Source organism: Lynx canadensis, chromosome D2 (assembly GCF_007474595.2).
Source record: "Lynx canadensis isolate LIC74 chromosome D2, mLynCan4.pri.v2, whole genome shotgun sequence".
In the NCBI taxonomy this organism is placed as follows: domain Eukaryota; kingdom Metazoa; phylum Chordata; class Mammalia; order Carnivora; family Felidae; genus Lynx; species Lynx canadensis.
In genome coordinates, this window is record NC_044313.2 from 9,867,091 (window position 1) to 9,882,690 (window position 15,600).

The 15,600-nt window shown below is 40.3% G+C and overlaps 1 protein-coding gene across 1 annotated transcript in view; it reads left to right on the forward strand.

Annotated features, from left to right (window-relative positions):
* Positions 1–15,600, forward strand: part of ATE1 (arginyltransferase 1) — a 119,350-nt gene that overhangs the window by 46,824 nt on the left and 56,926 nt on the right. Inside the window, 1 exon segment of the mRNA XM_030334090.1 lies at positions 119–151. Within this exon segment, the coding sequence (XP_030189950.1) occupies positions 119–151 (33 nt within the window).

A 15,600-nucleotide genomic window follows, 5' to 3' on the forward strand; every position in this document is an offset into this window, starting at 1 on the left:
AAGGTTTACTTTAGATGCTGTTATTGAAAAAACATGTAATAATAATTTTTCCTTTTTTGTTGTCTTTTGCTGCCCATTTATTGGATGAAACGGATTCGGTTCAAATGTGGCTCTGCAGTTCACAAGATTCCTTTGCAGCTCACCTTTGGAGGTAAGCGTTTATTCACTGACCTTCATACTAGAGTCGCTAATTGGACACGTCACTATTGGTATGTTTTGTTAGGCATTTATTTGATAGTTTAGAGGTGATCATTTTGTTTTAACACATATGAATGTTGATGAATGAGGTGAATTCCAGTAAGTTACAGAACTGTTCACCTTTATAACAGGTCGTTGCTTCTTTTTAAGTACATTTTCTTTCTTTAAGCAAACTGAAATCAGTCTTTCATTGTAAAAAGCCTTATTGTATCTGCTTCCTTAGTAACTGACACTAGCCTTACTCTGTCTTAACTGTGCTGGCATTAAAAGAGAGCTAGAGGGGTCATGGGTGCAGGGGGCGTTGTCAGGGAAGTTTCTGTTGGTTTAAGAGTGCTATTTCAAACCCCCAAATTGATAAGGGAAGAGCAAAGGACTTACTGAGCTTCTCTTAAACACAGGCATGTTCTCTCCCTCTGTCTCCCTTTCCCTCCTCCCTCCCCTCCCCCTCTGACTCCCTTCCCCTCCTCCCTCCTCTCCCCTCTCCCTCCTTCTCCCTTTCCCTCCTCCCTCCCTCTCTCCCCTCCCCCTCTTTCTCCCTTCCCTCCCCATCCTCCTCTCCCTCCCTCCCCTTCGTGCCCCTCCCCTCCGTCTCTCGTCGCTTCACCCACTTTCACATTCAGCCATCATCAAGGTTCTGCAGTGTAGAGTGGAGACTGCAGTGGTAACATTGTGAGATAAAGGTATTCAGGGCAGCGGCTGTCCTGTGAGTTGAGGCGGATAACCGGATATCCGGTTATCCAGATAACTTGTAGGATAACTTGTAGAAGTTGGGTGAGGCTTTGAGGAAGGAGGAGGAAAGAAAAGGCAGAGGAGAGTGTGGAGAGATGCTTGCACTCAGAACCAAAGCTTGATTTCAGAGCCTGCCTTCCCTCACTAGCCACACTGGGCAAATTGCAACTTCCCTGAGCCTGGCTTTCCTTATCTTTGAATGCAAATGATAATTCCTCCTTCACCGGTGAAGCAGTGGACATGGCAGCGGTTTTGAAAGTGCTACTCAAACCTTAGTAATATTTTGTATTTTCCTCTTGGGCTGTACTGCAGCCCACACAGTAAGACTCTGTTTCTGCCTTTCCCTTCTCTTACTTGGGAGTAATGGAGGCTTGGTTGGCCCATGAGCAAGTCATTGCATTTTTTGGTTAATCTAAAAGTGGAAATGGTAAGACTTCATAGTTATTAAAATGAAATGAAATAGCATATGGGAAACACTGAGCACAATGCCTGTCACATAGAATTTTAAGTAAAATTTAGTGCAAAAATTAAAAAGCCAAACTGTAAGAAACTTGACGACAGTATAAATTATATAATCTCCTTTTTAGTTGATGAAGCAATTTTAAAGCATAGCAGAATGAGAAGTATCACAAAGGAAAGGATAGAAAAATAAGATTCTGTTAAAAATCCTTAATTTTCTTCATGAAAACAGGTATAGTTAAAAGGCAGTTTGGGGAAAGTGTGATAAAAAGGTTATTATACTTAATATAAATGTACTGTTTTTTTGCATAATTTTTGGTTGGATTTTATGAGCTAGTTTATGTGAAATACAAATGGTAGTAAATGTTTTAAAAGTTTAACCTTGTAAGTAATCAAAGAAATGTAGTTTAAAACAATAGTGATAAATGGTTTTTTACCTATCAAGATCTTTTTTTTTTTTTTTTTAAATGAATGCTTGGGGAGATGGGATGTTTTTAAACTTTACCATTTACAGAAATGGGTTTGGGCATCTACGTTAAGACCTATAAATTCATACCTTGCAGTTGTGTGCTTGAATAATTCTTGTCTAAGAATCACTGCCAGAGAAATAAAGATGGGGACAAAACTGGCATAAATGTTTATTACAGCATTATGGTGAAAAATTTATAAACAGTGTAAATGAGGAGCATTAGGAGAAGGTCAAGTAAATAATGGTACAGCCAGCCATATTATTGATAGAACATTCTACAGCCATTAAGATGGGCATCCTGCATATACGTGTTGGTGAGTACATATTGATGAACAAAACAACGTAAGATACTTTTGCTATGTTGAGATAGAGGTAGGGTGCAAAATTATAATGCAGATCTCGATTGAAAAATAATTTAAGCATACAGAAATTAGTTCGGAAGGAGATACACAACATGTTATATTGTTTTACCCTTTTCTTTTCCATGAAGGAGCCACAGTGGGGAGTAGAGATACCTTGGTAGGTTTTTAGCGGTGGCTCGTATAGTCAGCGTTTGGGAAGTACATCAAGGAAGTCTCTGATTGATGTGCAAACAGGGTCTAGTCTTGGCGGGGGGGGGGGGGGGGGGGGGGGGGGAAGGCAGGTGAGGAAATTGCAGGAGCTCAGGTGAGGAGAATGCCGATGAGGTTTAAGGCTGGACTCTTGGTTTCAGCAAGAGCTTCTGAGGAGTAACCAGGAAGAATGGTCTGACTGATCCGGACACGGAGTGAATAAGGAGGCTGGGGCTTGATGTCCACTGCGTGGGGGCAATATCACTCAACAGTGGCAAAGAGACTTCTGAATAGATTTCACTTACAGACTTCTCTCAAATGCAAGCCCGATGAAAGAGGACCCTGTTTTTCTTGCTTCCTTGTGTTTCTAATTTTAGTATAGTAAGTAGTACATCGGAGGCAGTGGATAAATATTTGTTGAATGGATGGATGAACGAATGAATGAATAAGCCAGGCGGGGCTGACGCCGCAAGCAGCAGACTTTTTATCCATGACTTGGCAGGAGTCAGCTAAAAACACACAAGGCCTAATATTCGTGTTTCAATATGGTAAATGGTCTTCCTGGCAAGATTGTAGCCGTTGAAGATCAGGATCTTTGTCTTTTCCATCTTTGGATGCTCTCAGGGATAGGGCTTAGAGTTTTCCAACCATACACCTAGAGTTGCACCGAACAAATATTTTTTAAAATCACATCTGGCTAAATATTGGGAATCCCTATGTACGGAAACTTTAATTTTTGGTGAAAAACAAGGGAAGATACGATGAAATTTTAGTGATGGTTTTTGTCATCTTCTGACTGATCTGCTTTTTCCACTTAATAATCTAGAGTTGTGTTTTACTTGGTTAAATATCTGTTTTTGTACTGAGCTTATGGACATGGGAAAGGGGGAAAAAAATCAAAATTAGAGATGACCAATGTGCTTTACTTTTCTTGAAGTATTTGGGAAATACTTGGAGAGCTTTCTGTTGAAATTTTGCTAGCCTGGAGTTTCATGGGGCGGCTGCCTGTAGGCAGAGTTAGTGGCTGCTACCCCCAAATTTCCAACAGCACTGAGCTCAGGATTCTGTTCCCTTTGCCACTACACAGAGCCTGAGAGCCAAAGCAAGCCAAAGTCGGAGAGTGTTAGGAGTCCTAAATGTTTAATTTTGCCATTGGGCTTATGTTTTAGCTGAAGAAGGAAAATTACACATGCGGTAAATACCCAAACACCTTCCGTAAATTTGATCAAAAGAAAAATAATTCTGGTGGAGATTGTAAAATACATGAGACTTGCAGTTGAAAACGAAGGAGACTTTAAACTTCACTTTGTCCACAGAACTGTGAATGAACCATGTCCCTTTGTTGTAAGTCCTAAACAGTTAACTGCCACATGAATCTAACGAAATTGTCAGGTTATAGTAATTACATCAGTAATTTGATCTGCTGTCATTTGAATGGAGCCATGTGTGGGGAGTCAGTTACTTCCCTCTGTGGGGCTGACCCTTTTACATTCCTGTAAGCTGAAAACTAATAGAGCTCATTAAGCTTTATGGGAAAAGAGCTTTTATCACCTCGTCAAGTCAGGCAACATATTTCCATTATATTTCTAATTTCATGTGGCTCTGTGGCTGCTGATGTGCGCTCCCCTGCTAGGTTTACATCGGACCTCTCCCTCACAGACATTTTTATTGACATTTCTGAGTCTGAATTACGTTTTGTGTGGCACCACCTACAGATGTCTTCAATTAAATGTAGGTAAATAAAAGGGATTATATATCAGAGGCTAAAAGATTCTTGAAATTCTCTTCCGAATCAGAGTTGGCCAGCCAGTCCGGTAGGGTGCAGTCTCGTTGGCCTTTTGGAGGCGGAGAGCTGTAGGAGAGGTGTTTGTCCGACGCTTCACCCTGTGCGCATGTAGGTTGCTTAGGTTTCTGTTCAGGTATGTCCTTCTGTTCTTGATTTCAAATCAGTTAAAGTCTTCATTCAACAGGTATCATAATAACTTAGCGAAATGTTAGCACATGTAGCGGATGGGTACCAAGCTAAGCTCTTGGCTTCTATTGTTTTAATTCTCACACGGTGTCTGTGGCATAGGTGTTCCCAATTTTGTTCTAAGAAAAATTGGGCCCAGAGAGGTAGATTGGCTGAGCTCAACGTCACAGCTGTTGGTTTGTGGCAACAGTAACAAGGTAGAAAGGAGAAAATGGAATACTGCCATAATATCCTTTTTAAAAAAGTTTTTAATCCCAATTAGTTAATGTACAGTGTTGTATTAGTTTCAGGTGTGCAATATAGTGATTCGACAGTTCCAGACATCACTCGGTGCTCATCATGACAAGTGCGCTCCTTAATCCCCATCACCTATTTCACCCATCCCCCCCTCCTGTGGTAATGCTATAAGATTCTTATACTACCTGAAGTGATACAACATTTGAAGGAAGACAGTGATAAGTTCGAGATGTATTTTGTAAACCCAAGAGCAAGATTTCTCAAGCTTGGCACTATTGGCATTTTGGATCGGTTAAATCTTTTGTGGGCGCTATCTTGGGCATTGTGTCTTTCTTACCAACATCTCTGGCTTCTACCTGGTAGGTGCCATTAGCACCCTCCCCCGGAGTTGAAACAAAATGTCTCCAGACTTTGCCACATGTCCCAGAGGGGTAAATTGGCTCCTTGTCGAAGACTGCTGCCTTAGAGCAGCCTTAAAAACGAGGAGATACAGGTGATAAGCCGATAGTGGAGATAATTGCCATGGGAACATGTTTTCAGTCTCATGAAAGGCAGAAAAAGAAGGAAAGGTGAACAAAGAATAAGTGAGATGAACAGAAGACAAATAGCAAGTTGTCCACTTAAATCCAGCCCTATTGATGACACTAAATAGAAACAATCTGAACCATTACTCTGCTATATGGACATGTTCTGTATCTGCACCGTCCGAAGCGTGTATGTAGCTAGGGGTCAGATGTAGGTATTAAGTTCTATTGAACACTATGCCCAGGAATTACAAACTACATATTTTTTCAGATACACAGGGAACATTCACTAAGATGAGACCATTATATATTATGGATTATAATCCATACCATTATACAAATTTGTGCCATTATACAAATTTTAGTAATTGAAAAGGATTGAAATAATCTCTGGTCAAAATGGAATTGGGGCACCTAGGTGGCTCAGTTGATGAAGCGTCTGACTTTGGCTCAGGTCATGATCTCATGGTTCGTGGGTTCAGGCCCTGCATCGGGCTCTGTGCTGACAGCTCAGAGCCTGGAGTCTGCTTCGGAATCTGTGTTATCCTCACTCTGTTGCTTCCTGCACTAGTGCTCGTTCTCTCTCTGTCGTTCTCCCCCCCCCTTCTCAAAAATAAATAAACATTAGGGGCGCTGGGTGGCTCAGTCGGTTTAGTGTCCGACTTCAGCTCAGGTCATGATCTCACAGTTTGTGAGTTTGAGCCCTGCATCGGGCTCTATGCTGAGCACTCAGAACCTGGAGCCTGCTTCTGATTCAGTGACTCCCACTTTCTCTGCCACTCCCCCACTCGTGCTGTCTCTCACTCTCAAAAATAAACATTTAAAAAAAAAGATTAAAAAAAATTAAACGGAATTAACTTAGATTCAGTAACAGAAAGAACTCATAATAAGGTAAACAGTGTAGTTAAAAAAAAAAAGGGGGCACGTGGATGGCTCAGTTGGTTAAGCAGCCGACTCTTACTTTGGCTTAGGTCATGATCTCACTGTTTGTGGGATTGAGCACCACATCAGGTCTGTGCTGACAGTGTGGAGCCTGCTTGGGATTCTCTCCCCCTACCCCACTCACTCTTACTCTCTCTCAAAATAAATAAACATTTGAAAAATAGGCAAAAACTTGATTATATATTTCACCAGAGAAAACATACAAATAGTTAATAAGCATATGAAAAGATGCTCACCATCCTTTAGGGAAAGGCAGATTAAAACCACAATGAGATACCACCACAAACCCACTAGAATGGCGATAATCAGAAGACAGTAACAGGTGTCAGCAAGATGTGGAGAAATTGGCAACTGTATACATTGTGGCGTGATTGTTAAAATGCTGTAGCTGTGGTTTCACATTTCTTCAAAATATTAAAGATAGGGATACTATATGACCCCAAAATACAGGAATATACCCAAGCAGAAGGAAAGTATACATCCAAACAAAGACTTGGATGTGAAAGTTCACAGTAGCATTATTCATAATGGCCAAACCTGGAAATAATTCCCAATGTCCATCAAATGGCGAATGGCTAAATGTCCACGCGTCCAGTGGAATACTGTTCAGCAATAAACAGGCACAAATTCTGATCCAGGCTACAACATGGTTGAACCTTAAAAACATTATGCTAGGTGAAAGAAGCCAGACACAGGAGGCTGCATATTGTGTGTTTTCGTTTAAATGAATTACCCAAAAGAGGGGAATTCAGAGAATCAGAAAGCAGATCAATGGGATTAGAGGTAGGACTGGAGGACTGGCTGCAAACGGGTCTCACAGGAGTTTTGGGGGGGGGGGTTGATAGAGATGGTCCCAAATTTCACTGTGGTGATGGTTCCACAATTCTATAAATTTGCTAAAAATCACAGAATTCAGGTGCACCTGGGTGGCTCAGTCAGTTGAGCGTCCAACTTCGGCCCAGGTCATGATCCCATGCTTCATGGATTTGAGCCCCGTGTTGAGCTCTGTGCTGACAGCTCGGAGCCTGCTTCAGATTCTGTGCCTCCCTCTGTCTTTGCCCCTCCCCTGCTTGCACTCTGTCTCTCTGTCTCCCAAAAATAAATGAATATTAAAATTCACAAAATTAAAAAAAAATCACCGAATTCTACACTTAAAATGGGTGAATTTTGTCGTGTGTAAATAAAGCTGGGGAGAAAAGGCATGTATCATTTCTTCATCCTTTAGTTTTCTAAAATGTGTAGAAAAGATCTGATTCAGCTTGACATCTTGCATCTTTACCGTGTCCCTAGTTGTGGTGTAGACGGGTGCACACTTTCAGTATTCAGCAAGCTGGTATTCTATATTGAAATAGATATGTTTTAATTAATATTTAAATATTAACTATGTAGTTAATACTCTCAATTTAAATGTTAGCCATTAGTATTTTTTGATAGCTTATAAGACCGTCTTATACAGAGTATGAGTGGGGGAGGGTCAGAGAGAGAGAGAAAGAATCCAAAGCAGACTCCAGGCTCTGAACTGTCAGCACAGAGCCCAGCAGGGGACTTGAACTCACTAACCGTGAGATTGTGACCTGAGCCGAAGTCAGACCCTTAACCAACTTGGCCACCCAGGCACCCCCCGGCCCCCTTTCTCCAAGCTTTTTTTTTTTTTTTGAAGTTGAGAGCTCCTTTCCTTCTCTCTTGGAACTCTGGTAAACTGGGGCAGTGTGTCCAGTTAGGTGTGTGGATATGCACCGATTGCAAGCTGCACGTAGCAGGGGTGGGGATCTGCCCAGTGAGTCACTGGCTGGGAGTATTCGTTTTGCCATCGAGAAAAAAAGGACCAAGAGAACCTAACCATCTCTGCAGTCTGTCAGCAGATCAAGTATCACTGCTGGGGGTGGCTCTGGTAGAAGTCAGGATCTCTCCAGTGGCCAGAACTCGGAAGAGGAGATGGCTCTTCCCCAAACTGGGTCCTCTGGCATTGAAGGGACCTCATAGAGGTGGTCGTGGAGGGTGAGGTGGAGAACGTTGAGCCCCTAAACTTGGGGAGGGAGGGAGTTCAAACAATTTTACCGAATAAGGGGGATGCTGAGATATCCAGAGAGCTGGCTTGAACTGGAGATCTGTGGAGAGAAGGCTAGGGAGAGGGTTGAGCTGGTGACCTGGGGGAAGCTTTCACCTGCTGTCTGGTAGGGTGTCTGGGAGCACCAGTTGTGTTTCAAGGGCCAGGACCAGGGCAGACAGAGGTGTCTGAACGGGGGCTAGGTCTTGGAGAATGGTCATCAGGCTGCTCTTGGTACTGAACAATCAGAAAACAAAAGCTAGGCTGTGGCTTGATCCACTGGGCAAAAGTGAGATATAAGTGCTGTTTTTTTTCTAGTTCCGTGGCTTGGGAAAGAGTCATGTCATTTTCAGGCTGAGTCCCACATACTGTGGAATCAGGTTGAGTGGTGTTGGGCAGAAGCACCAGTAGAATTCTGGAGCCAGATCCCCGAGTGCACTGGGATCATCATTTGATTACTCTCCCATCTGGTCAGGTCTGGAGGCTATTGGGCAGTTGTGGCTGGGGCGGGACTGCTAGTGAGGCCACTGACAGAGAATCTGTTGAACTGAAGACCTTCCTTTTTGCACTCTATTCGCCTCAGTAGATAGCGCTTGAACATCTTTCATGTGGCAGTCAGAATAGTGTTCTCTGGGCTCACTCGGGCACTCAGTAACTGTTGTTGAGTAGACGAACTTGCTTCCAACTTGTTTCTGGACATCACATGATAGTTGAGCCAGTGTTATTTGAAACCTTATATTTCATAGTGAAGTTATATTATCTGGAAGTCTTTTTAGGGAAACCAACCTCCTGTGAGTAAAATAAATACATAAATAAAAATATATATATATATATATGTATATATATATATACATATATATATATAAATTTATTCTGAGAATAAAAGAAAGCATACCAGAATAGAAAACCAGACATTAAGTAGAAAGATGCCATAAATTTCCTTGTTGAAGATTTTTCTGGCATGGGACTTAGATCAGTTTAGGCATCTTAAAACGGAAGTCCATTCAAGATATCGTTTTGGCAGATCAGTCTTCTTTAGCAGGTAGTGGTTTTCATCATTGGTCCGAGGATCTTCCAACTGTGTTCAAAATTAGGGTCATCTGCCTGGACAATTTTCATTACCCATTAAGTGCGTGTGAATGCTTCAGAAGATGTTTGAATGGAAAATCCTGGGGTGGATTAGTTTCCACGGGGATGTCAGTCTTGTTTGATGTTTGCAGTCATTCACTTCTAAGTAAAAATATCGGTTTGGGTTGTCACTGGGGGCTGCTTTTCCCCTCTGTAAGAAAGACCAGAGAAGCAAGATTCTTGACTGAACTGGTGTGAAGGAGGGGGGCCCTTCGTTAAGATCGCAACTCTCGAGTCTAAGGTGTTTGTTGTAGAGTTTAATAAATATGGACTCATTTGTAGAATTGTGAAGTTTGGAGTTCTGTTATTTTTCCTTGTAAGTGTTTTGTGGTGTCTCACTAGAAGTCTTTTTGTTGGATAGCTAGGATTTTAAAATATAAGGAAATGTCAAAATAAAGAAAAAGATTAACAGATTAACATCTTCATTTTTATGTATGCTGTGATGAAAATGCAAAAATAAATTCCTTTCTTATTCATGTCACACTTACTAAAACACATTTGCTATAAACCATTCCTCCGTGATTTAAGCTCTTTGTAAAGTTCAAATTTTCGTCTTTACGGTACTTCTAGTTTTAAGTTATAAATGTTAGGGTAAACTTTTTTGCTTGCTTTGAAGCATTTCATTTCCTATGAATTATGTCACTGAGAAATACATTTCTTGATTCATCCTTGGCTTAGTAAGTTGCTGAAAATACCTTAATTCATTGCATTGACTAGAACATGTTAAATATTATGATTGTTTTGACATGGGACACCACAGAAGCAGTGGCCAGTGAGAAAAACACCGAACTGAGGTTGAGAATTCCAGGTTTCCGCCCTTCTCATTCCTGTAAATGGGTCTTGTGACCTTGGACAAGCCCCTTCATTACCCTGAGCCTCACTTTCTCAGTTATAGAGTAGGGGTATCTCAAATAAAGAGCTCCTTCAAAACTGAGTGAACTTAGCCAACATTTTAACACATTTTATACAGTTAACTCTTGAGCAACACAGGTTTGAAGTGTGTGGATCCATTAATACACAGACTTTTTTTTTTTTTTTTTACAGTACTGTAAATGTATTTCTCTTTCTTATGGTTTTATTAATAACATCTTATTTTCCCTAGCTTACTTTATTATAAAGAATACAGTATAATACCTATAACATAAAATAATTGACTGTTTCTATTATCAGACTTCCTGTCAATAGTAGGCTCCTAGTAGTTAAGTTTGGGGGAGTCAAAGGTTACTTGTGAATTTCCAACTGTGCTGGGGATGTGTTGGTGTCCCAACTCCCATGTTGTTCGAGGGTCAACTGTAGCTGCTTTTCAGACTCAAATATTAGAAATTAGGCAAATAATACACATTTTACTCAACTTAAAACTTGTAGTCCCTCCAGCTTTGTCTTTCACTGTGCTTTATGTTCTGAAGCAAGCTGACACTTAGAACAATTCTGCTCACTTTCTTCTATAAAAACAAGTGTTTTCCTGTTATCTTGCTTACCCAAATATGTTTCTTATTTTTTGCCTTCAATATGGTCTCAACTGTACATATGAATTATATCTTTTAATAAAGTAATAGCTTTGGGTTCTCAAAACTGAGAGGTGGGTCATTGAGAACTCTGTCATCTAGAAGCATCTGAGCAGACTGGGAAAGTACCTAAAAACAAACACCACAAATTTCTTATGCATCCCTCTAACATCTTCTCATAGTAGCAAAGATGAGCATGTTTAATGACATGACCCAAAGATACAGTCATTCTATAGCATGTATAAATCAAGCAGGACAAGTTTATAAATATTATGCTCAATGTTGTAGTATTCATTCTTACTTAGAAACTACTTAGTTATCCAAAGGTTGTCTGTCAAATTTGTTGATTTATATTAATCCACATTAAAAAAAATTTTAATGTTTTTTATTTTATTAATTTGTGTGTGTGTGTGTGTGTGTGTGTGTGTGTGTGTGTGTGAGAGAGAGAGAGAGAGAGAGAGAGAGAGAGACCCCGCATATGAGTGGGGGAGGAGCAGAGAGGGAGACACAGAATCTGAAGCAGGTTCCAGGCTCTGAGTTGTCGGCACAGTGCCCAGTGCAGGGCACTTGAGCTCATGAACTGTGAGACCATGACCTGAGCTGAAGTCAGACACTTAACCAACTGAGCCACCCAGGCACCCCTATTAATCCACATTTTAAAATTCTATAAGAATCTTAGAAGTTCTATTTAAGCCGCCACAAAACCTAACACATAAAAATGTTTGTCATTTGCTCAACATTACTAATCATTAGGGAGCTACAAATTAAAACCACGATAAGATACCACCTTCACACCCATTAGGATGGCTCTTATCAAAAATACAGCAAACAATAAAGGTTGGCATGGATGTGGAGAAATTGAAACCTGTGCACTGCTGGTAGGCTTGTAAAATGGTGCAGCCTCTCTGGGAAACCAGAGGCAGTTCCTTAAAAAATTGAAAATCGATTTACCCCGTGATCCAGCAGTTTTCTAGGTATATACACAAAAAATTAAAAATAGGGACTCAGGTATTATAAACCACTGTTTACAGAGGCATTATTCACAATAGCCAGAAGGTAGAAGCAACCCAAGTGTCTCTGGACCGATGAAGAGATAAACAAAACGTGGTATGTGCATAACATGGAATAATATTCAGCCTTAAAAAAGGAGATTCTGACACAGGCTGCAACATGGATGGACCTTAAGGATATTATGCTAAGTGAAGTAAGCCAGTCACAAAAAGGCAAATACTGTGTGATTCCACTTAAGTACCTAGAGTAGGCAAATTCATAGAGACAGAAAGTAGAACAGAGGTTACCAAGGTCTGGTGGGGGGGGGGGGAGGGGGCGGTGTTACTGTTTAGTGGATACGGGGTTTCAGTTTGGGATGATGAGAAAGTTTTGTGGGTGGGTGGTGATGGTTGCACGACAGCGTGAATGTACACTCGGTGCCCCTGAATTGTACATTAAAAATGGTTAAGATGGTAAATGTTATGTGTATTTTACCACAATTATGAAATATTTTTAAATGTCAGAATTGCAATTTTTTTTTCAACTTTTTTTTTTCTTTTTTTTTTTTTTTATTTATTTTTGGGACAGAGAGAGAGACAGAGCATGAACGGGGGAGGGGCAGAGAGAGAGGGAGACACAGAATCGGAAACAGGCTCCAGGCTCCGAGCCATCAGCCCAGAGCCTGACGCGGGGCTCGAACTCACGGACCGCGAGATCGTGACCTGGCTGAAGTCGGATGCTTAACCGACTGCGCCACCCAGGCGCCCCCAGAATTGCAATTTAATTCAGTTGAACACAAATTTAAAATTTCGAATCACGAGCATTGTGTAGGAATGATGTTAACTTTTTTGATGAACAAACCAGAGAGTAGTTTGGGGAGTTTAGACTATCCTCTTCATTAGGAAACAAACTCTGAAGATTATTTTAAAAATCTATTCCTATATTATACTTAACACTAATCTGAGAAAAGACCTACCTTTTTCCTTTCTTAAATCCAAATCATTAAGCCAGTTTGATTTATCTTAAAAATGTTTCTGAGCTAGCAGTTTCTGTAAGGAGTTTATTTTCTGTGAATTTGGAGAATATTTGATTTATGTAAATGTGTACTCGTGTCTGTAAATCAATTTAACAGAGCTCCTCTAATAAGGAGACCTGGTAGTGTGATTCGTTAATACCCTCTGAAGGTAGGAAAATATTTCACCTACAATGAGAAATAAAGACTTTTTTGAATCACAAATTCACAGACATGTAGATCTCTGAGCTTCAGCTCTGCAACTTGAGCTACAGGTCATAAGTGGACACAGAGTCATGGATTCAGATCTCCAAGAGCTGTTGTTCTCCTTAAAGGATTGAACTCAACAAATACATAGACGCAGACTAACAAACCAGAGTCTCCGTCTCCTCTCATCCAGCAGAGAATAGATCTACATCATCCATCCAACAGACCGTAAACCGAATCCAGATATTAATGCCACTAAGGGGGATATGCTCACTGGTAGTAGAAGAACCAGAAACGAAAACAAAAGCACAAACTTCGTAGAGAGGGAGAAAAAGAGAAACACAGCCAAGCTGAAGCTCTGTTGCTCCGGGGAAATGTCTTTGAGAGTCCAGAAAAGATGAGGCTTCACAGACCTTGAGGGCCCTTCTGTGTCCACCAAGTGAGTTCACTTGAGCTGCTCGGTGGCTGACTGCCAGAATTGTTAAACTAAATTTTCAGAAAGGTAAAATCACGGTCTTCATGCAGATAGAGCACGAACACACGTTATATTTTATTTGACTCATTAATTAGCACAAGAACCAGTAGCATATTAAAACTGATGCAGGGAGCATTTGTGAAAATATGCTGATACACATATATAGACACACACACAATTTAATTGAATGAGAGATTGAGATGAGATTGCTAAGCTAGATAAAAACAACTGATTACTGGCTTACAGGGCATTAAACTGTAACCTTTTGGGTTATCTGTTCCACTGGACAGAAATCTGTAAATTAACCTCTGCCCCAAACAGATTGTAAAATAACTCCATCAATAGAAAATCAAGCCCAGAACTGCGCTTCAAGAATGCCCGGTAATTTCTTTGGCCTTTATCAGATTGCAGCCACCATACTTCTTTTTAACACTTACTAGTAGTTCTTCAACCTTGCTTTTTAAAGCTCTTGATTCTACATTCATGCATTTTCATTAAAAAATGTGGAAAATGGAGAAGACGAAGAAAAGTATCATTCATGAACCCTGTGGTGACAGCCCTCGATGTTTTTTTTCCATCTTTATAAGTTTGTGTGGGGGTTGTAGGTACGTGCATGGAGAAAGACATTTTTCATGTGGTTTGGATCATATATGCCACCTTATGTCACGGTTTTACTTGGAGAAATGTTTAGAATGTTATTAAAAACTCTCGGTAAGAATAGTTTTTAACTACTACATAATAGTTCCTCATGTGAATGTACTGTAATTAACTTCTTTTATTTTACAGTTTTGTTTAATTTGGCTCCTTCTCCCAATTTGGAAGTGAACAGAGGTTGTCATGGTCTTAATTCAGTCTGAGCTGATTAAAATTTTTAAGTTAGATTCTATTTAGTTGTTTATTGAGATTATCAACAAAAATTGAAGCAGTTGGTATAGTTTGTTCCTTTCTAATGACTAGATAATCTTTATTAACTCAGGGATTCTGATGAAATTGAGGCATTTGGAGGATTACCCAGTATAAAGTACTGTATAGAACTCGAGAGAATTGTGTGAATAGGAACATCAAAGGAATTCTTCCTCAGCTTAAGGCTATAGGAGTTATGTCATTTATGTTACTTAGTAAAATTAACTTTCATAGGCTTTCTTTATGAGCAGAGAAAGTGTTGCTTAAAACAGAATAACGGGGCACTTGGGTGGCTCAGTCAGTGAAGCGTCCAACTCTTGATTTTGGCTCAGGTCACGATCTCATAATGGTGGGGTCCAACACCGCATTGGACTCTGTGCTGAACGTGGAGCCTGCTTGAGCTATTCTCTCTCTCTCCCTTTCCCTTTCCCTCCCCCTCCCCCTCCCATCCTTCCCCACCCCCTTTCCACCTCTGTCCTTCTCCCCTTCTCGAATTCCCTTTCTCTCTCTCAAGAAGAATAGAATAACAGAAAATAGTTACTTTTATGTGCGCTTTTCATTAGCATCATTTAAATGTAATTGTCTTTGTACTGGAATATAGATGGTGATCAATATAAGTGTTTAATTGGTTGGGCGTCTTTAGTGTACTGATTGCCAACAGACTAGGAACTGGTTACATTTTTTAAACGTGCTGGTTACTGGTTTTTAAATCACTTGCTTATGCAACTGTGTGATATGTAGGAACCAAGAGTATTCCTGTTTGTATTTTCCAACTTAATTTCATTTATTTTCTTTATTTCTTAATTATAGACCATATCATCTCAAATTTTCAAATTTAGTTTTGGGTTTTCTTTTTAAGAAATCAGGTAGATTTCGATATCCTAGTGGTTTAGCACATTTTTGGGTGTTTATTTTTAAAAGGAATCTGACCTTCAGTGCAGTGTTTCATGAAACACTTCACAAAGGCGAAGCAATTGGAAGAATAAATTATTTTAAAACAGTGCAGACTTTTAATGAGGTGCTTAAGGTAATTACCTGTGGGGGCCTCCATAAACTTGTTTTAAAAAAAATTCAGGGCACATATTGTCTACTTATAGATTTTTGTGTGAACAGGTGTGATTTGGGAGAGGTACTCGGGGATGCCTTTCGAGGACAACTCAGGTTCTGCTCTCCTAAAGCTTGGGAAGACTTTCCCTGTTACTGTCTTTGAACCTGTGATTAAGTCTCTCCAACAGATGCTGCCTCTGGTGCC